The following is a 21,228-nucleotide window of genomic DNA, read 5'->3' as shown; positions in this document are numbered from 1 at the left end:
CCAAAGGAGGATTATGGATATCAAACTGAACAGAAAAAATGATGTTTAATATCATGATCTTGGTGTTAATCATTTTTTGACTAATAGAATGGCTGGCAAAATTGAAACAACGACTTTTTATGGCCTCTTAGGCGCTGGCCCATATTTTTATGTTCTATGTTTTTTTACTCAAACACGCTGTTTTATGTCGCATACTTGTATGTATATCTACTTCTAGTTAAATTTTAATTGCCCCATAAATTATTTCTTAATTAATTAGAGAGTGTAAAATTATAAATGGAAATATTGTGTTAACAAGAATACAAAAATGATAGCAATTTTTATTCAGAGTATTTTTACGTATTTTGCAAAAATTTAAGTCGAATGCATTTTCCAAAATTTTTTATGTTATCCCAAATGTTGTGTGTTTGTCTTGTTTTGTATGTATGGCAGATTATCATCATTCTCCTCCACCTTATTTGCCGTAGGTAAGATGCATAAAAGACTTTATGGCATCAATTAAATAGAATTGCCAGCTATTTGATTGTGATTTATAATTGTATACATATATTTTTCTTTTGTGCTACTACTGACGTATTCAGTCAAAGCCAGACAAAATAAAATTGAAATTTATATATTGTTTTGCCTCTTTGCGTAATTTCATAACAGTCTAGAAGAGCAGAAAAACGTAGAAAAAAAATAATTTTTTATGTCTCAATCGGTTATTAATCATTGAACAAACTAAGGCGACAAGTAGCGTACGCAAACCTAAGCTTCTTTGGTATTTTTTTTCTTGCATATTTTTTGGTGTGTGGTGAATTTGCCTGCTGTCATGTTTTTGTTTTGCAAAATAGATATTCCTTTCATGTAGACACATTGGGAAGGAGAAACGAAATCAACATGTTCGTAATAAAAGACCTTTAAAATTGTCATTAATCATTGGAGGAAAAACACAAAAATGAAACACCAAAAAACCGTGCAGAAAATTTGCCATGCAATATTTCCAGGAAAATAAACATTTATGTCTTATTTGGATTAATTATTAAATTTGAGCAAAGTCAACAAGTGGGAACTTTTTGAAAGTGCGAGAAAAAGTTTTGTTTTAAATACCCCAATTTTCAATTTTTTAACTGAAAACAAAAATCCTTAGAATAATGGATTTTGCAGTCCTAAGTATGGCAAAAATGTTTTATTTTAATTTTAAATATTATATTATAGTTATTTTGCTGTCCTAGACCATGATTTGACAATTTTTTAATATTTTTTAATAATTTCTAATTATTTATTTAATTATTTTAATAACTGTTTCACTTACCGCAACACATTCACATTTAATGCAATACATAACACCAAATGGTGGTCCCAAATCGGCATACCATGTTGAACCCAATTCTCTAAGGGTTTTGCCAAATTGGCATTCGGATACTGTAAAGAAAAAAAAAAAAAAAAACAAATAATTAGAAATTGTTTAAGAGTTTTTGAATTAATCATTTAAGAACATGTATTTTTCTGGGTGGAATGGATATTGTTTCCATTTCGAATAGGTAGAAGAGATCATTAATATAATAACATATCCCGCTGATGAACTCCTCCTGCTGCTGCTTTCAAGTTACAAAAAGAAAAGAAAAACAAAAACAATAAAATTCAAATTCTTTTCGGTAATTTTTTATTACGGCCTACATTTTACACCTTTTTGGAAATTAAATGAATGAAATGAAAAAAAAAATGTAGAAAAAAGGTAATTTTTCCACTAATGAAGTTCATTCAGATATGAAAAATTTCCATATTGTGTTGTGCCTGGGATTCTTTGAGACCGCCCATGTGTTTTTGGGGGCCTTATACTTCAAAAGCCCTTTTGTTGCAGCGGTTTTATGATGTTTCGGCTATTTTATGATTATTTCCTCTAGATGTATACATACATGTGGTGTTAATTAAACTATTAAAATTGCATTTTTAAATCCCCCTACCCACCTCCAAACTTTTCCTTGGAATCACAATTACAAAAAACAACAACGTTTATTTAATGCGGTTTTACTGTGGCCTGATTGTGTTTGACTACAAAACTTATTAGACCTAAAGACGTCGGGAAAAATACATGGCTATTGATTTTGTAGTTGTTCTTGTTGTTGCTGTTTTTTGTATTACAAAATATATTATTTTCATTCTCATTTTACTGAATCCATATAAATGCTCTCAAGAATCTATAACAGGTAGAGATTTTATTTTTATATGCATTTTCTTGGAAGCTAAGTTTAGAATAAAAAAATAATTTTGTTATACACTTCACCCCGGTTATTTACCTCTCTGCTTAACTGCCTTTCCCGTTTAAGTGCCTCATAATCTAAATCCCCAAAAGTTTTTCATATAAATGAGTTCAAACTGTCCCGGTTAATTACTTTTCTATAAGTACCCAATTCGGATATTTACCTGTCAAATATAATCCCATAAAGAAAATTTATTAATACTTTTCTCGGTTTATTACGCGCAATGGTATATTTCTGAGACAATCGATTTCGATGACTACGTGGATTGTGATGAAGATGTCCAGTGTTATGTTAGGATCACAGATGAATAAATTTCTTATTGATTAAATAATATACCTTACATTATACTCTTACCCCCTGTTTTTGTAAACAAATTTTTTCTTCTCACACGAATTGTCAAATTTTGTAGATCGATTTACTCGCCTAAGCGCAAATTTAGAGCGCTGATTTTTATATGAGGAATTCTTTACTAAATATGGAACGCGTCTACGAAAAATTAGGTCTGTATGTCTTCTGGCGGCAGAGCTATGGATGCCTAAATTATTACGAATATAGACGAACGAACAAAAATAAGTTACAAAAACTGGGGGTTAGACTTGGTTTTATTTTTTGACTTATTGTTTTCTAATTGTTGTCATTTTTTGTAAGGTTGAGATGAGATTTTTGTAACTACCCACATGAGGTAGATATGCGAGATCTTCGTAACTGCCTTTCCCGCATAACTACCCCAATTTTTTGAAAATTTATGAAGGGTAGTTAACCGGGGTGCAGTGTACATAAAAAAAGCCAATGACCATTTTTCGTTTTTTTTTTCTTCTTTTGTATTTTACATTCATTTAGTTTGTATATATAAGGCGCCAAAATGAAAACTTGATCGGCATGCCTTTAAATGAGCAAACAAAAAAGTGGACTGGCCAAAAACGCACAACACGCCAGTGTCTGGCATATCAAAATTGCATAGCCAGCCAATAATTTTTTTGTGCGGTTCGTTTTTTGTTCATAAGGCCTGGTTTTCATGAATGAAAAAGGCCAGAACAAAAATATCAAGTTTTTTTGCTTGCACGGAATCCAATAAAACAAAATTAAAAGAAAAAAAAAATGATTTTATTCAAAGACAACAAAAAGAAAACAAGATATTAACATGTATGAGCAAAAAATAAAAATAATAAGGCAAGGAGGAAAAGAAGGGTCTTAAATAAAATTTTGGGAATATTTTGATGCCATCAAAAAAATTTATTTTACTGTAATACTGTTATAATATCCATTTAAGAAATATATTTTACTGTAATACTGTTATAATACCCACCTAAGAAATATATTTTACTGTAATCCTGTTTCAATATCTATTTAAGAAATATATTGTACTGTTATCCAGTTTCAATATCCATCTAAAAAATAAATTTGACTGCAATCCTGTTTCAATATCTATATAATATATATTTTACTGTAATCCTGTTTCAATATCCATCTAAGAAATATATAATCCAAATAATATTTCCATATTTAGTACAATTTTTTTAGATCTAAAAATTCATATAACGTTCTATTTCGCATCTTTCTCTCTCCCCCTTTTTTCTTCCCAAATATTTATATTTATCTTTGCCATTAGTAACGCCCACAATTGTCACCACCAACCACCACGTGATGATGATGACTTTTTAATTAACCATTTAGAAAAGTATTGTAAATAAATAATAATATTTTTCTAATATATAAAATATGTAAATTGTTTTTTGTTGTTGTTTAATAAAACTCAATAATTTATGGGAAATTTATGTTTATACAGCTACCAACCACTACTACTGGGAGGTTTCAACAACGTAATTCTCTCGTTCTAGTAAACAAATTTTTATTTTACAATTGCGTATTTATTTGTTTTTGTAGTTGTTATTATTGCAATTGTAGGTGATGGCATTTTAAATATTTGTGTGAGAAATTTGCAAATTTGGTTGGGCGCCACTTAATTATAGACATACAAATATTTAAAGAATTTTGTAAACAGATTTTTTGATGATCACATTTAAAAGGGGGAGATCAGAGATAAATAAGAAATGGGGGTAGTTGTTTTGAAGAGTGGAAATGTGGATATGGGAAGGATACCCCATTTTGTTAAAAAAATATTGGAATCGATATCTCAAATATGGTTGAGGGGAATGATATCTCATTTTAAGTAAAGGAGTATTGGTATTGATATCTCAAGTTTAGGGGAGAATTCTCCCAAATTCATTGCGTGTCCCATACATCTTATTTGCCCAGGCTTTTCGGCAATTCTCTGTTTTTTTCTTAGATCTCAGAAAATATTATTTTGCTACCGTTTTTCTTTTTTCATTCAAACGCCTCCACATATTTTTTGTCTGGCTGAAACTTTTAAAAAATACTGTTTTGGAATATGTCTAGAGGAGATGTGGGAGAGAGTGAAAAAATAAAACAAAACAAAACGCCAAACAATGTTATTGTTTTTTAAGACAAGACATTACGGAGTGGCGGCGCGTTTTTTGCCAGGCCTGTTTTGGCTGGCGTTTCAATATTGAGGTCGCCAAACCGTCAGTCAGTTTTGTGTTATTGTTGTTGCGCTGCTGAATTTAAATTTTTGTGTGGCATATATAGTGCAGTTTTTCATGTTTGTTTTTTTTTTTCTTCAACACCTTCAAAGGCAAAAAATTTGCAAAACACAAAATTTTGTTTGGAAATACAGTTTATGTGTTTAATAAATTTGTATGTTTATTATTCTAAAAGCTATTTATTTATTATTGTTGTCAATGCCTGAAATCAATTCAACTGCTACTGGCATTACGTTGAAATTGTTTGCTAAAAGCTAAAGGAATCATAAATTAGTTTTGCCAAAAAAAGAAAAATAAACTAAAATTTTTGTTGTACAAACATACATTGAAGGGAAATCTGACATATCTAACAGAATTGAGGGACATTGAAAATGGGGAATATATATCGAGTGAATCATTAAATGTACTAAACTGTAAACCTGTCTCAAATATAGAAATATATACTAAAATTGTTTAGAAACTTGCACACATTTAAAGGAAAATTTGACAAAATTAATGCGCATTATATTGAATGGAAATCTGACATATGTATCTTTCAGAATTGAGGATATTGAAATCGGGAATAAATTTATTTAACTTTAAACCTGTTTCAAATATTGAAATATATTCGAAAATTGTTTGGAAAGATCAATAATATATTGAAAGGAAAATCTGACATATTTCTCAGAATTGTGGGACATTCAAATCGGCAATATTTATGTATATAAAAAGTGATTAAATGTATTAGACTGTAAACCTATGTCAAAATTAAATATGATATTCTAAAATCTATGTAATCTTTAACTCGATAATTCACATCCTACCTGCGATGACCTTTTCCTCAATCTCACCCTTGAAATTAGTTTGATACCTAATGTTTTTCATAAAGAACCCCTATATGAAATAAAACAAAATTTATATTCATAATTTATATAAAATATAAGTTAATTTTCATGCCATTGCCACCTAACATTTCAGTTTGCTAATTATTTCTTTGTATTCCCCAAATTTTTATTATTTTAGGAAATTATAAAAATAAATTCATATTACCCCATTTTTTATTATTTAAGGAAATTATAAAAATACATTTTGGGGGTCCATATTTTTTGGGTTTTTATAACCCCATAACTCTATGAAAAGTGAATAAATTTTCTGGTGAATAATTAGCCAATGATTGCATCATCCTCCACCATGAATCTAATTAAGGCATTTGAGAAATTAGTTCATAATTTTAGATTTTATGTAAAATGGAATGTTTCTCAAAAAATAAATCATTTTAATTTATGAAGTTTATATTAAAACACAAAAAGTTTTGTTTCATTTTGTGTTCAACAAAATTGTTAAGATATTTCAACATTTCCTTTAACAATAAATTCAATTGAATTATATTCATTTTTTGGGAACATGTACACATGGTTGGCTGGCTGGCTGAATGATTGTCTGCCTATACCACCTTCCTTCACATGAAGGCTAATTGGTCTTGGTCTTCAAAAGAATCTTGAAATGATTTCGTTGCTTTATGGTTTAATTGAAAAGAGAACATCAGCGCGTTTTCCAAATAAAAAAATGATTTTAATTAATTTATGTTTGAGGCCATATTTTAAGACTTTTTATAAAGTTCACCAAAATACGCAAGGCAATTTTTTCACATTAACCTACTTTTGGAGGAAATAAAAACAAAATATGATTGGAATGTGAAATACAGTGTTTTTTTGCACATCTGTCCTTATTCCATTTCGTGCTTGATAATTTGTTATTTTAATAAAAAAATTGATTGTTGTCTATTATATTTAATCTCATAATTAGCAAGACATCATCACATAAAAATTATTGGCGCCTTTAATTTTTTATATAAAAATTTGTTGGCCATGATAATGGCAAATTTTGTTTGATTTGTATTTGGCAAAAATGTAAAATTGTTTTCTCAATTCCTTTTGGCATTAAACTGTGCTAAAAGCATTTCTTAAGCTTAATTAAATATTCAATGCCCAGCAAAAGTTTCGCATACACTTGACACATTGACACTAAATGGCGCCAACAAATTAGTTTTTGTGAAATTTAGCCACTAGAGGGTGGAATTCAAAAACAAAAAGTAAACCACAACAACATTGTCATTACAAATGGTCTGAAATTACAGCTTCTTAGCTTACAGCAACAAAAAAATGTGAGGAAGTTTTCGTAAGATAACAAGCGGAAATGCTTACTTAAATAGTTTTTTTTTTATTTTGAATTATTGTTTGCCTTTTCAAAACCTACGTTGCAAGCCATACAGGCGCCAAAATGGCATTTAGCAGATTCCTACACATATTAGCTGGGAAGTGAACTGTCAATTTTATCAAATTGCTTTTTTTTTGGTGGAGCAATAAGAATCAGAGAGAGACAGAGAAAAGGAAATTAGCCTACGCATACAGGTTTACACAGAAATAAGTGAAGAGGCGGTTGTTGGGCGCCACTTTTAAGAGGCTTCAGAGATGATTATAAAATATAAATTAAAAAAAGCAAATAAATTTTAAGCAGAGGGGAACCAGTGATGCCGCAAAAAATTAGTGGTAACTACAAATTTAAAAAAAGATATTAAACTGTAATCCTGTTCATAACACCCAACAGTTTTCCAATAACGAAATTAAACAAAAATATTAAACTGTAATCCTGTTTCAAGACCCCAAACAATTTTCCACTAAAAAGTTAACAAAAGTCTTCCATCACTCAGCTTTACACCTTAGCCTTTTCCAGGGCCTTAACAAAAAACAAAACGAGAAAACCTTGCCACACAAAAGGGCTAGCAATTGAATACTGCCTCAGGAAAAAAAACTAAGGTCTAACTTGGTACAGACAGACAGCAATACAAAACAAAGGAACCTTTTTAGCATAAGAAAAGAAAAAAAAACAAACGAATAAAAGCAAAGCGGCCAAGGCAACAGAGAGTTACTTACATTCTTGGCATGGCTTAAAATATGTTGTTGGCTTGTCTTGTATGGCATGTGTTATTTCTAAAGCTGGCAACAAACTACAGCATAACCAACACCAAAAAGGCAGGCAGGCAGCCAGCCATCCATCCAGTTAGTCCGCCACGAAAAAAACTTACTGGTTACTGACTTGGCCTAAGCCAGCTCTTTTTTTGTTGCTTCTTGCTCCTTGTCTTATTCTTTGGGGATTCTTTGCTGCGTTCTTTTTTGTGATTTTTATTTTCGCACGTTAAATAATTTGCTTTGCACTTCAATAAGCCGAAAAAGAGCTGCACATCAAAAAAAAAAAACCTCGCACAAAATGTAAAATATGCCAATACTTTGGAAGCCTTAGAGTTTTTTCTTTATTTTGAGATATTTTACCAAGAACGTTGAAGATTCTTTAGAATTTGTTGTGCCTTGGACAAGATTGTTTTGTGACAGGCTTTAACAAACGCGTAAATTGGATACAATTCCTTTTTTTATTAACAATCAACATAAGCCGATTTAAAAATTTTGTGGCCTGGCCAGGCATTGGATGGAAGACGGAGAAAAATCTAAAAAATGAATTTTAAAAAATCATCTTTTTTGTGCGCTTTGTGCGCGGCACATTTTTCCATTGATTGTGTATTGACAAGGAGGCGCGTTAAAAGTTAAGCATAACCCAAAGAAGGCAACAAAAAGAACTCATTTAATTAATAAAAAGGCTTAAGGCAAAAAGGGCCTAAGGCTTTTGCAGTGCCATTTTTGCAGCTTAACAAATGAACGCCCTCCATACGCTTTGGCTAAATAGCTTTGATTTCCTCCCAGCAGACATGGGCGTCATCTCACACTAACTTGTTGTTAAATTGCCAAGCCACCCAGGACAAAAATGAATGGTCATCTATGTTGCCTTGGTAAGGTTATCTTTTGCAACAGCTTAACATTTCAAAAGTCATAAATATCACTTGAAAGAGTGTGTATTAATTATAAAGATGAGAACATGAAGAAGAACTAGAAGAAACTAGAGAGCCACAACGAGAAGTCTGTCTTCAGTGGATTATGACATGCAAAAAATTGCATAGATGTCGGTGTCCAGCTCCTCCTCTGTCACTTGACAAAGCTAAAGGAAAAAACTTGCCTTTCTCAATGTGGCCTGCATATTTTATGATTATTGCTCTGATGATTATTGGCAAACTTGGTTCACATGGGATGAATTTAAAATGTGTGGATTTTTACACCTTTAAATTGAGTTTATGGAGGGAGACTGTAAGCCGCAGCAAAAGTCAGCCTGTGGTTGCCTCAAAGCATTTAATGTTTAATGAAATGTTGAGTTTATGACACTCAAGGTTGATACGAGATCATGGAACTCTATAAAGTTGATGGTTTTTCTTCTTGTTAAGCCCCAACTATTAGCTATCTTGAATGAGGGAGACAAGGAATGATTGAACGGATTCAAACGAAAAAAAAAAACAAACTTGACTGGCCTAATGTGGAAAGTATTAAGAAGCGGCAAGTTCTAGGTGAGAAATTATAAAACTTAAATATTATTAATTTATTTTTAGGTGACCCTAAGAAATAAGGCAATTCTGTTACCCTGTTACAAAAAAACATTTTTACTGTTACTCCTGTTACATCAATTAGGCAATTCTCTTACCCTGTTTCAAAGTTGAACATTTTCGTACTGTTATCCCTGTTTCAAATAGATAAAACTTACGAAATGTAATGGGAGCATTCTTATTTTTACAAAGCCAAAGGAAACCACATTTTCTTACTGTTTTTTCCTGTTTCTTGTTTTCATTAGGACAAGTAACAACATTGGAGGCACAAGATGATCTGTCAAAAATAAATCTTCCCACACCTTCAACATTTTCTTATTGTTTTTCCTGTTTCATAAGCCTTTTTGGTAGAAAATTTATATAATTTTGTTGGTTTTGCATATACCATAAAAGTCTCTAAGTCTACCACTTAATGGCTGCCCATTATCATTTGCTGTTGTTGGTGTTGTTTTGGGTTGTACAGCAATTTATGTTGTGTATTTGAACTTTCCCCATCATTCGTTTGGCTCTTTAACATTTTGTCTGACATTTTGTAAATTTGTTTAACATGCAAAAAAATTTACGAAATCTTTCAATAATTTTTAGTGTGTTTCAGTTGCTTCTCCCTGCACTCACGAAGTCACTCATTCACTCGCCCATCATCATCATGGTCCCTCTTTTTTGTTTTCGTATTTAAATACTACTTATTCCCCAATTTTTATTGTGTAAAGGCTATAAATATTGTAGTGCAGTTCAGTCAGTCAGACTACTACGGCAACGAAGACGATGTTTTTTTTTGTCTTGCCCCGAAAAGTGAAATACATTTTGTGTTTTTTGCCAAGTAGAAGATCACAAGAGAGCAAAAACGCAGAAAAAATCATGGCAATTGCTAAAAATACTTGAAATTCTTAATTAATTACAAGCAGACACCAGCACACAGCGTAAGCACAGCAAACTACCAAGGAAATAAGCAAGCAAATAAGTAAATGACACGCCTACTAGACAGACAGCCAGCCAGCCAAAATGCAAACTAAAAAAAAACTAAAACGCAAAGCATAAAACCATCAGTGAAAAATAAAAATTATATATAAAATTTATTTTTGGTTACATGATTACTTTTTGGCGTTCATAATGAGCATATGATAATGGTCATAATCATCATCTCTGCATCTCTATAAATATATGCAAATTGCAAATAAGCAATATAGACAGAAAGAAAAGTGCTTAGAAGTGCATTGACTTGCACTGAAGGCGCAATGGCCAGCCACCCAAGTCAGGCGAATAGTGTTTCACTGAAATTGTTGTTTATGAAGGGTTGGTTGTGTGTATGCAGCCAGCCAGCCCCCCAATGCTATGCAATTTTTTTGGGTTGGGAAAATTTGGCCGAAAAATGTCCAAATATTTTTTTGCGCGAGGCAATTGAAATGTCTTGAAAGTGCATCGATAATTTATGTATATCTTAAAAGTTGTCTAAAATATTTGGCGCCCAATGGTCGCAGTTTTGAAATCTATAGACAGATAGATATAAATATAAAAAGCAAAAGCACTACTACTGTTGCCATTCCAAATGTCTACAAAATTGAGATTTAATTAAAAACAAATTGCTGAGGTCAGCATTTAAGTAATTAATCGTTCATACTAATTACGTTTGCCGTTGTGCTGTGTGTTTCACTTCTCTTCACCAAAGATCGATGATCACATGAGCCGGATAGTATTGGCTTTAGGGGGTGGGTGGTCTCGGAGGGGTAGCAAACAGTGTCAGCCACCATAATTTTTTTCTCACTTTATATATGCGAATTTCAAATAAATTTTCTTTTAACGAAGCATGAAATAAAATTCTCTATTTTATGAGACATAGTTCAAGTGGTGGGCCCAACTTCCACTAGGAATGCCAAGACATTTTTTAAAAATAAATTTTATTTATTTTTATATTAGAAAGATTGTTTTAGATAAATGAAAATTGTGTTCATCGAAAATGTCAATCATTTTAATTTCTTGTCTTGTCAAATTATTTTCTTTTACAAGAGAACAAAAACTTGGTTAGTCAATATTTACGTAAGGCGGCAATTATGCTCTTTGAAATTAATTGGGTAAGGTAAAATTGTGAAAGGTTTATTTATGACCAGAAAAATAAAAAATAAATATTTAAACAAAAAAATTGTTAAGGCCTATATGGCGCTTCACTTAAAACACCCTGTCCACAAAAAATCTAAACTATATTTGTGTGGAGTTTTTTTTTGTGTTGTCAAAAAATTGATTGCCTTATTTGTCAAAATGTCATGTAAAATGTTGACAAGTTGTGAGTGTGTTGTTGTCATCCATCCATGTTTGCTTTTGGCGTTTATATTTACTTTGTTGGTTGTTTTGTTTTTAGAAGTGACCATAAAAGGTTGAAATTCTCGAGTAGAAAAAAGCCTTTAGTTGTAGTATTGTTGTTGATTATGATGATGACGATGATTGTGATCGTGGCGATTGAAAGATGTTATCACAGTTTATGGGAACCACTGCTACCACACCACCAGCACCACCACTTCTAGTAGTACTTTATTAAAGTAACATAAAGTTGTTGAATAAGATTTATGATTCCATTATTGAATGTCTCGGAAATGTGTGAAAAATGTTTTCAAGATTGAATCTTAAATACTACTTGACAAAGAAGAAGAAAAAATAACTAATACAAAGTTAGCCGAAATTTGAAATTTATGACCTTTTCCGCAGACAGAAGTAATAAAGTTAAGTATTTTAAAAATAAAAATAGATTTTTGTTGGTAAAATAAAAAAATATAAATTTGAAGTAAAAAGAAACGCTATTAAAGGTGTTACTGATTGAAAAATATTAAACATTTTCGTACTGTTTTTTCTGCTTCAATTTAAAAAATAACTATAAAATACAAAGAGAAAATATTTTTGCAAATTAAAACCTGTTTCATAAAAAACAACAAATATTCTTACTGTATTCCTGTTTCAAAAATAGTTTTAAAAATATTTTCTTAAATTCTGGCTATTTTACAGACAGAAGTAATAATCTTAAGCTTTTTAAAAATAAAAAATATTTTTGTAGGCGAAATAAAAAAGTAAAGTTTGAAGTGAAAAGAAAATCTATTAAATGTATTCCGGTTTGAAAAATATAAAAACTTTTCTATTGTTTTCCTGTTTCAATGACTGAATTTAATAGTAAAAAAATTTATTTATCATAAAGAAACAAGAATTAATTTTTGTAGATTAAGATAGGTTTAACTGTAATCCTGTTTCATAAAAATACATACAAAATATATTCTTAAATTTTAAAAGAAAATTTAAGAATATTCTTCTAATTTCTGGCAATTTTAAAGTGCGAAGCCTACAATTTTCCTCCGTATTTATGATTAGCATGCAATAGCATTAGCTATTTCTTAGCACCTGTTTAGTGGAATACCCCTAAAGTGCGGTACAAACCGGTTAAAACCCCAAAAAGATTTCAATTAATCAATTTGGCATTTCAATGGGAAAAAAATGTTTGTTGGATTGGTTCATTAAGACAATTAAAGGGCAAACATTTGTTGAAGAAGCTAAAAACAGAAAATATAAAATTTTTATGTGACACAATGTCAAGGACCTTTTGACTTAGTTTAGAGAGAAATATTGTTTCCGTAGTTCTTTAAGTATAGGAGAAGTTTTTTGTAGCTATTACTACCCTAAAACTGTAGAAAGGCAAACGTGACAATTTGCATCTAACCATGTTTGAAATAAGATAAGACAAATGTGTTTTTAATGATAAAAATAGAAAATAAAATAATATATTTGCTGAAGTTACCTACAGTGAGTTAACGTCATCTGAATGGCTGTTCAAAAGAAAGAAGACTCCCCACAAAGTTTTGTCTTTGTGTGTTTTGTAGTCAAAATATTAACAATTAATTTAACAAACATCAAAAATCACGAGACTTTTTTGCTGAATACCCTGTACACGCTTTCGCCTCTCTGCTCTTCCCGCTATTATGTTGACATTATCATTATTATGTTGTATTGTTGTTGCCACTTAATTTACATTAAAAATTTGTTAGTAGTTTTTAGTTTTTTTTTGCTATTTGAATTTCAAATACTGCCGCCATTGTTAGAGTGTGTGTGTGTGTAAATAGGTGTGTTTTGTGTTAAAAGTTTTTTTTTTTATATAGCTATTCAAGTTTAAAAATAACTTAACAAATATAGCATTTTTTCTGGGGTGTAAGTAGAGGTGGGGTGCGTTGGGAAAAGCTACAGTAGAGAAAGAGAGGATCTTGATAGTTTATCACTTAAAAACTAATGATTATAATCACAATAATGATCTTAATGATAATAATGGCGATTGCGGTAAAATGTTTTTCCTTGTTTGTGTGTTTTTTTGTTTGGCTAAAACTGCATTCACACAAAATGTTTAATACCCCGAGCAAAACTATTTAATAGCTGCTACTGCCTCTACTGCAACCGCTGCCGTTCTGCTGATGATGATAAATTTTTAAGATATTTCAATTTTATTTTGCAAATGAGTGAGTGTGCTTAGTAATAGAATCACATGTTTTTGGCTTGGCATTTGCCTCTAAAAGCTAAAATTTATTTGGGGGGATTTTGTTTTAACAAGGAAGGGGCGTTCTTGATATGCCATTGAAAGGCGTGAAATGAAACACACCCCCATTTTTTTGCTTGCTTGTGAAATCAAAAAGGTCTGTGCCGTATCACGTGGATTTTTAACCTCTCACGATTTCTCAATTTTTTGTCAGTTGCAACATTTTTCAGCAATTGTCACAAATTTGGCAAAATGGTAAACGTGTGATGTGATGCATCCTGAGTGCTGTGCTCGCTCACCTGCCGAAAAGAAAATATGTTTATTTTTGGGAAATAAAAATAGATGGGATGTTGTGAAATTTGTAAATTTTTATATTTAACTGTAATCCCGTTTCAATTTTAAGTGACTCACTCGCCTGATTTTTGGCTACAACAAAATTCTTTGTTACGCCTGGCCAAGTTTTTAGGTTTTGCCTGAAAAATACGCAAAAAATCAAGAAGCAGAAAATGTAGTTCATTTTAAAAGGGGCCCGTAATCTTTGACGGACTAGCTGTCTTCTTTCTTTTCTTTTTTCGTCTGCTATCTAGATTTTTAAAATTGTTGGAGCTTGACAAGAGAAGACAGCACAAAAACAGAATAATCCCCCATATGAAAGATGCATCATCATAAGTTTTGTTTGTTTTTCAAATCAGAGATTATTTTTCACTGATAACTTTGCCGCAAAAACAAAATGCACATTAAAGAATGTGGCATAAAAATAATGATTGAACTAAATATAATGAAAAAATAGAGGAAAACAAGATTTTATGATAAGCTAAAGAAAAAGAAAAAAACATTTAGCTATGACTTATGTTTTATTATGAAATCATGTTAGACATGGCGAGACGAGACAAAACAAAAAATCCTTTCCGTTCTGCTTTTCACATTTTGAAAAGCATATCTATCACACAAAAGATAGCTGTTAGTTTGTAGTGTCTGTAGGCTTAAGCCATAAGCCACAAAATAAAATTAATTTTCCAAATCGCCAAAGTATGAGTGACATTTAAGCCAGATATTAATTGAAATCCAAAACAAGATTTCCATGAAAGTTTTTGTTGTTGTTGTTGGCTTTTCAAGACTCTTGACACCTTAGTGGGCAAGCTTCCTTTGCCTACATCATGTGTGGAAAAAAATTACGTATTAACAAGTTTGTTTTAAATGATAAAACAAACAAAATGCACTGGTAGACTAACGCCTTTTTAGGCCTTAAATGGCTTTAGATGGAACTGAATGAAAAATCACAAAATTGTTTTTCTAGTGTTGAGGAAAATCGCCTAACGAAAAAAGTGCGTGGTTGCAATTTTTCATTCAATACAAATTTACGTGGTGTCTTGGCATGTTTTTAAGCTGCTAGCCAACCAACCATACACCACTCATTCATAAAAACCCCCAAAAATAAACAGTTTTTTCTTTTAAGATTTCATTCATTAAAAACAAAATTAAATCTCCAAACGACTAAGCAGAAGAAAAAAACTTGTAGACTATGTCTGATGTCGCCTAACCCACATAGGAAAACATAAAAACAACCTGAATCGTACATATGTTTATTGCAAACTCCATAAATGAAGGGGTTAACATATGGGCTACATGACAACAACAACAACGCCAAGTGCCGAAAAAAAGCTTGTGGGTTTTTATGTTTAAATCACTTATAATTAAAGCCTGGTTTATATTAACAGTCTTCGTGGAGCTGCGAATGATGTTGTTGCTTTACAACTAACCAGCCCGCCAGCCAGCCAGCCAACCAACCATTCATTTAGCAGCCTCCGTAGGCTGTTGCTTTTTCGTCTTCTTGCTTTATTAAGTTATAAATCTAATTTGTGTTTTGTTTTTTTGTGTAGTTTTAACCAAAAAAAAAAAATCATTAAAAAAGTAAAAACTGTGTTAAATATGGTGTGGCTTCCGTTTCAAAACAAATGATTTGCTTTTTTCATGGAATGAAGAAAAAAATAGGAAATTGGCATTTTTATGGCCCATAAAATATCTACTAAACTAGAAGAAGATGTATTGTTTCTTTTTTTTTGAAAATGCGAAGGTAGATGTTGAGAAAATTGATATCTGAAATAATAGACGAGTCTTAGAAATTTTATTTTAGAATGGAAAAAAATTTAAGTTTTGGTGGTGAATCCCACATAAATATTGTTTAGTTGGATTCAGACTCCTTTTAGTAGGTTTATAATGTTTTCCAGTTTCAAAACTTCAAATATTGATGTGAATTGTTGATTTTAATTACATTCAGCTAAGAACGCGAAGCTTTATAAAACATTTTCGCATTGTAATCCTGTTTCAAATCCCCACCAAGATATTATACTGTATTGCTGTTTCTGATTTTAGTATACAAAAGCAATAGATGTTAAACTGTAGACCTGTTTCAAATCCCCAACATTGCTGCTTTAAAACTACGAAAGCAAAGCTTTATAAAATATTTTTTAAATTGTAATCCTGCTTCAAATTACCAAAAATGTATTTAACTGTATTCCTGTTTCAAATTCCTGATATATAGCAAATTGTTAAACTGTGGACCTGTTTCAAATCCCCAATAATATACTAGACTGTAATCCTGCTTCAGATTTCAGATATATTAAAGCAACACGTTTGAAATTCACAACATTTCTGCTTTCAGTCTACGAAAGCAAAACCTTATAAAACGTTTTGAACTGTAATCCTGTTTCAAATCACCAACAATTTATTTAACTCTATTCCAGACGTATTAGAGCAACCTGTAAACCTGTTTCAAATTTCCAACATTTTTGCTTTAAATCTGCAAAAGCAAAACCTTATATAACATTTTTGAACTGTAATCCTGTTTCATATCTCAGATATATAGCAAATTGTTTGACTGTAAGCCTCTGTTTCACAAACCCAAAATTTTATTAAAATTAAACTATACATTTGTTTATTCCCGGTTCCAGAGAATTTTTATCCTATTTTTATTAAGTAAATTCCTGTTACAAATATTAAACATATCCGTACTGTTATACCTGTTTCAATCGTTAATTTTTCTGCTACATACATACTTAGTTTATTAACAAAACAAATTTATTCCCGGTCTCTTTTAAGTTTTCATTCTCCCCACCTAACTGAACTGGAATGAATATCTGCTTCCGTTAGAAATGATGCTTTTGTGGCATGAAAAGGAAATAAATTATTAAATTAAAGATGTATTACATTCAGGCCGATAATAAACAACTGTTAATGGCTATATGAACAGAAAGAGAGGGATAGAGAGAGGAGAAAAGTGTAGCGCCATAAGACGCCACAGCAGCACAAACAACGTAAGCAAACAACTGAAACTGCCATTACGAAGTAAAATACACCGGCATATTGGCGGTATAAATATAAATTGCTAAAGAAGGAAATTGTTTTAATATTAATACAATATTGCAACAACAACAACAAAACAAGAAAAATAAATTAACAATAATTATATGCAATCACTTTTGCATATACCATTTATGGAATGTTTGTAATATGCTTGGAAATGAAAAAGAAGAAGAAGAGGATTGAAGTCTCAAGAAACAATCTCAGCTTGTTGCAAACGAAAATTAATACTAATTAAATCCCCTTGGAACAGCTGCCCTTTTCTTTCTTATCACCACGATCCTAATCATCAACCCACCAACAAAAAAGAAAGAGAATATCTTTAAAATCTACACCTTGGCCTTGGAAAACTTGTTAACTATTATCTACAGTGTTATTCATAAAGAAAGAAAGAAGAAATTTCCATCTTTTCACCAAAAATGAAATTTCTAACAAAAGACAAGCAAACAACAGGAAGCTAAATCCCTAGCAGCATTCATTCATGGAGGTCGGTCGGTCGGATTTAACACACAAAAAAGATGAAGATGAAAAGAAATTTTAAGCGGCTTAAAGACACATTTTTATGTTGTTTTACAACTATTCTAGGTGGAACAATAACAACAACAAGAAAATCTTAGGAATTTATAGAACAAGTAGAAAATGACGAACGAACCCCTTAGACAAATTGGCTCCAACAAACATTGATTGGTATTTTCTTTTGAAAATCAATGCCATAACAATTTTCTGTGTGGCCAGCCAGCAAGGTGGTGGTGGTGGTGGAGAAGAAACAAAGGTTGGGGTTAGGAAATGTTGAAAGAGCCACCACATAACCTAAAATGGTATAATCATCAACAGCGTCATCATGCTGGTTTTGTTGCATCCAAGCATTCCATTCCATGACATGACAACACATGTAATTCCATTGACGTCCAAGTGTCTAACAAGCAACTATCATTGCCAAGAAGTTTAAAGAAGAAAAACACACAAATATTTACTCAACAATTAGAGCTTTGCAACAAAGCTCTCTTGTGGAAACATTTTCCCAGCCAACCATAACCTCCTAAGGGATTAAATGTCATTTGAGCTGATAACATGGACAGTGAGTGAATTTGCAGCAAGAGGCCAAAAGAACCTAACTTGTGACAAGGTTAAAGTGGGGTTTTCCCAACTTCTTCTAATGTTTGGGTGGTCTAACATGCCACAGCAACAGGTACATCGTCATAACACATATTTCCAAGCATTCCAAAATGTTACACTTGTCATGTGTACCATTTTTATATGATGGGAAATTCCGGATTTTTGCACAAACGTCTGGTGGTGCAGAAAACACATGTCGTCGTATGAAAAATACCAAGCGACACATTGATTTTACAATGTGCCATAAAAATTGTGTGTGTTCACGAGCGACGCACACACACATTTTGTTGCCTGTCTGTCTGTTGGGCCCTTGTTGGTGTTTTTATAAGCAGGTCATAAAAACATAAACAAAATCTTAGGTCAAAAAGAGTGTGGGAATTTCCCACATTTTCCGGTGTTGCAATGTATGTTTAGCAACATCCATCCAATCCAAAGAAGAATATCTTATTTAGGAAATTGTTAAAGGGATTCTAATTGGAAAAATTGATATTCCTTTTTTGATTGAAATGAGAAGAGAAGAGAGAAAAAGAAGATAATTCGGAGCAATTGAAGGAGTATAGGGGAGAAAATAGCTTTTGTAAGGAAACTAAATATGGAACTAAAGTTAAGAACAATTTAAGTTTAAGGATACATAACTTTGAAGAAAGTTATAAAATGTTGTAATAAAGCCAAGGGAAAAATTTCGAATCGAATTTTAAAAATCATTTTTCTATTTCTATTTACCTATTTCAGTTTACTAAAATTTTCTAAAAGCCGCATTGTGGAAATTTTCATTTAATTAATTATTTTTTTAAAGCAATTTTGTAAATAATAATTATTTTTTAAAAATGTCTTAAAACTCAAATTTTGAACATTTTCGAAATGTCCATCTCTTTTTAGTTTACAGAAAATCTTAAAATCCCAAGTTGGAAATTTTCATTTTAAATAATTTTAAAACTTCTTTAAAGCCAAGAATTTCCACGGCGAAATAATGAAGAATTTTTAAAATTGGAGCTTTAATAAAAAATTCTTCAGAAGGGATTTTTTAATTTTTTAGAATCGTTAAACGATTTTTTAATTCCCTTTGGAGAATTTTTAGGAAACTCTTTATTTAAACTCGAAATTGTTGTCATTGGGGTCGGTTGGAGAATCAATGAAGTTTTCAAGTTGTAGCTTTAATAAAAAATTGATATATGGGACATTTTTGGTGTTAACAACTTTTTTTTTTTAAAAAATTATTTTAATTTTGCTTCTGCAGACATTTCAGGATTTAATTAAAATTAAAAAACCAACAATTATCTTTTAAGAAAATTATAAGAGAATTTTTTATAAAGAATTATTTGAGATGTTTTTTTTTTTTAATTTGGAGCTTTTGAAGTGTCCCTTGAAGGCATTTTTTACATGATTTTTTTTTTGTTTTGTTTCAGATTCTGATTTTTGTTCAAATTATTCAGAAATGAAAAGTCTTAAAATTTTAATTTTGTGAACATTTTGTTCTCATTTGAGTTTCAAATTGAAAATTCTGAGATTTTCATTTTCTGAGTAATTTCATAAAAAATAAGAGCCTGGAGCCAGTGTTGATAAAGTAGTAAAATTCATTCATTCAATAATGTTTTTAAGGGAATACTTTTTACAAAAACTCCAAATTGAAAAAAATCCTCTATGTTAATTCTTTGAAAATAAAAAAACACTCTTTTAATTTCACATAAGGGAAATTTCAGAATTTTTAACTTAATAAAATAAAGAAATTTCTACAGAACCAAAAATAAAAAAAATTGAAAAACAAAAATTAGAATAGGAGTGAAATGATGCAATTTTTCTAAATTTTCAAGAGCTTTGGATGGAAAAATTAAAAAATTCAAAATTGTTAAATTTCGGATATTTATATTTCGTTTCTTAAAATTTTAAAATAATTAAAAATTAAAAAGCGAAAAAAAAAATTGTAAAAATCGTTAAAATTTTAAACATTCCTTGATATTGAGATAGAAAAATTATCAATTTTGAGTTAAAACAAAAAATCCGAGAAAGTGAAATTTTCAGTTTTTTTGTTTTTTTTTTTCATTAAGTACTGAAAGATGCAATTTCCTCAATATATAAGAGACGCGCAGTGAAAATAAAAATTTTCAAATTTATAGATTTCTCGTCCCTTATAATATCCTATAAGGGAAATTTCAGAGTTTGTAACTTAATTAAATCCAGAAATGTCTGCAAAAGCAAAAAAAAAAAAAAAATTGTATAGACATTTTTACTAATTTGGATTTTAAAAATTCTTTGATATTGAGGCAAATCATATTGACTAAATATAAATTTTAAGTTGAAATAATAATTCCTCGAAAGGTAAATTCTCGTTTTTTCAATCCAAGTAAACAATATTTTCCTACTAAAGGAAATTTGAGTAAAGCTCTTATATTCCTGAATTGTTAAGAGATTGGAAAGAAAAAAGTTCACACAAATTTTCAAAATTGTAAAATTTTGCAATATTTCAAATTTCCCTTTTAGGGAAATTTTTATTAAAGCTCCAATTTGAAAAATGCTTTGATCTTCAAATAGATCACAGTGAAAAATATTTATTGTGAGTAAGAGAGTAGTGTGAGAGTAGCTGAATTTTTCATAAATTATTTTTGTAAATAAATTAATTAAATTATATTTCTAATTATAAATTTTATTTTATTTATTATTATATTTATTATTTTGTAATTGTTAAAATTTTGGTTTGAAATGAATAAATAAAAATAAAATAATAAATAAATATAAAAATTTCCCAAAAGGGAAATTTTCAGTTTTTTTAATTCATTAAAATAAAAGTTTCCTACCAAGGAAAATGTTTATTAAGCTCCAATTTAAAAAAAAATCTTTCATGTTCAGACCGATCACAATGAAAATATCAATATTGTTTAAACATAAAAAAATCCCGAAAGGGAAATTCATTGCTAGAAAAATTCCCAATTAAGGGAAATGTTCATTAAGTTCCCCAATATGAAATTTCCTCAATTTCTAAGAGGTCGGAAT

The 21,228-nt window shown here is 30.5% G+C and overlaps 1 protein-coding gene and 1 long non-coding RNA gene across 14 annotated transcripts in view; one reads left to right on the top strand and one right to left on the bottom strand.

Moving 5' to 3' along the window:
• Window positions 1-21,228, bottom strand: part of sog (chordin short gastrulation) — a 190,755-nt gene that overhangs the window by 10,967 nt on the left and 158,560 nt on the right. For 12 of the 13 annotated variants that reach the window (XM_073973283.1, XM_073973284.1, XM_073973286.1 and 9 more), the window contains one exon: window positions 1,295-1,404. In XM_073973283.1, the coding sequence (XP_073829384.1) occupies window positions 1,295-1,404 (110 nt within the window). Of the gene's footprint in view, window positions 1-1,294; window positions 1,578-1,950; window positions 2,055-21,228 lie in introns of those variants that run through there. The other variant, XM_073973291.1, reaches the window with a different exon arrangement.
• LOC141397212 (uncharacterized) lies at window positions 16,229-20,246 on the top strand. The gene is made up of 2 exons (XR_012411334.1): window positions 16,229-19,830; window positions 19,941-20,246. It is a non-coding gene; the product is annotated as an uncharacterized lncRNA (long non-coding RNA).

Source organism: Musca autumnalis, unplaced genomic scaffold, assembly GCF_047663935.1.
Source record: "Musca autumnalis isolate F117 unplaced genomic scaffold, ASM4766393v1 scaffold_3, whole genome shotgun sequence".
Lineage (NCBI taxonomy): Eukaryota > Metazoa > Arthropoda > Insecta > Diptera > Muscidae > Musca > Musca autumnalis.
Note: the sequence above shows the minus strand (reverse complement) of the source record. Positions and strands in the feature narration are given on the sequence as shown.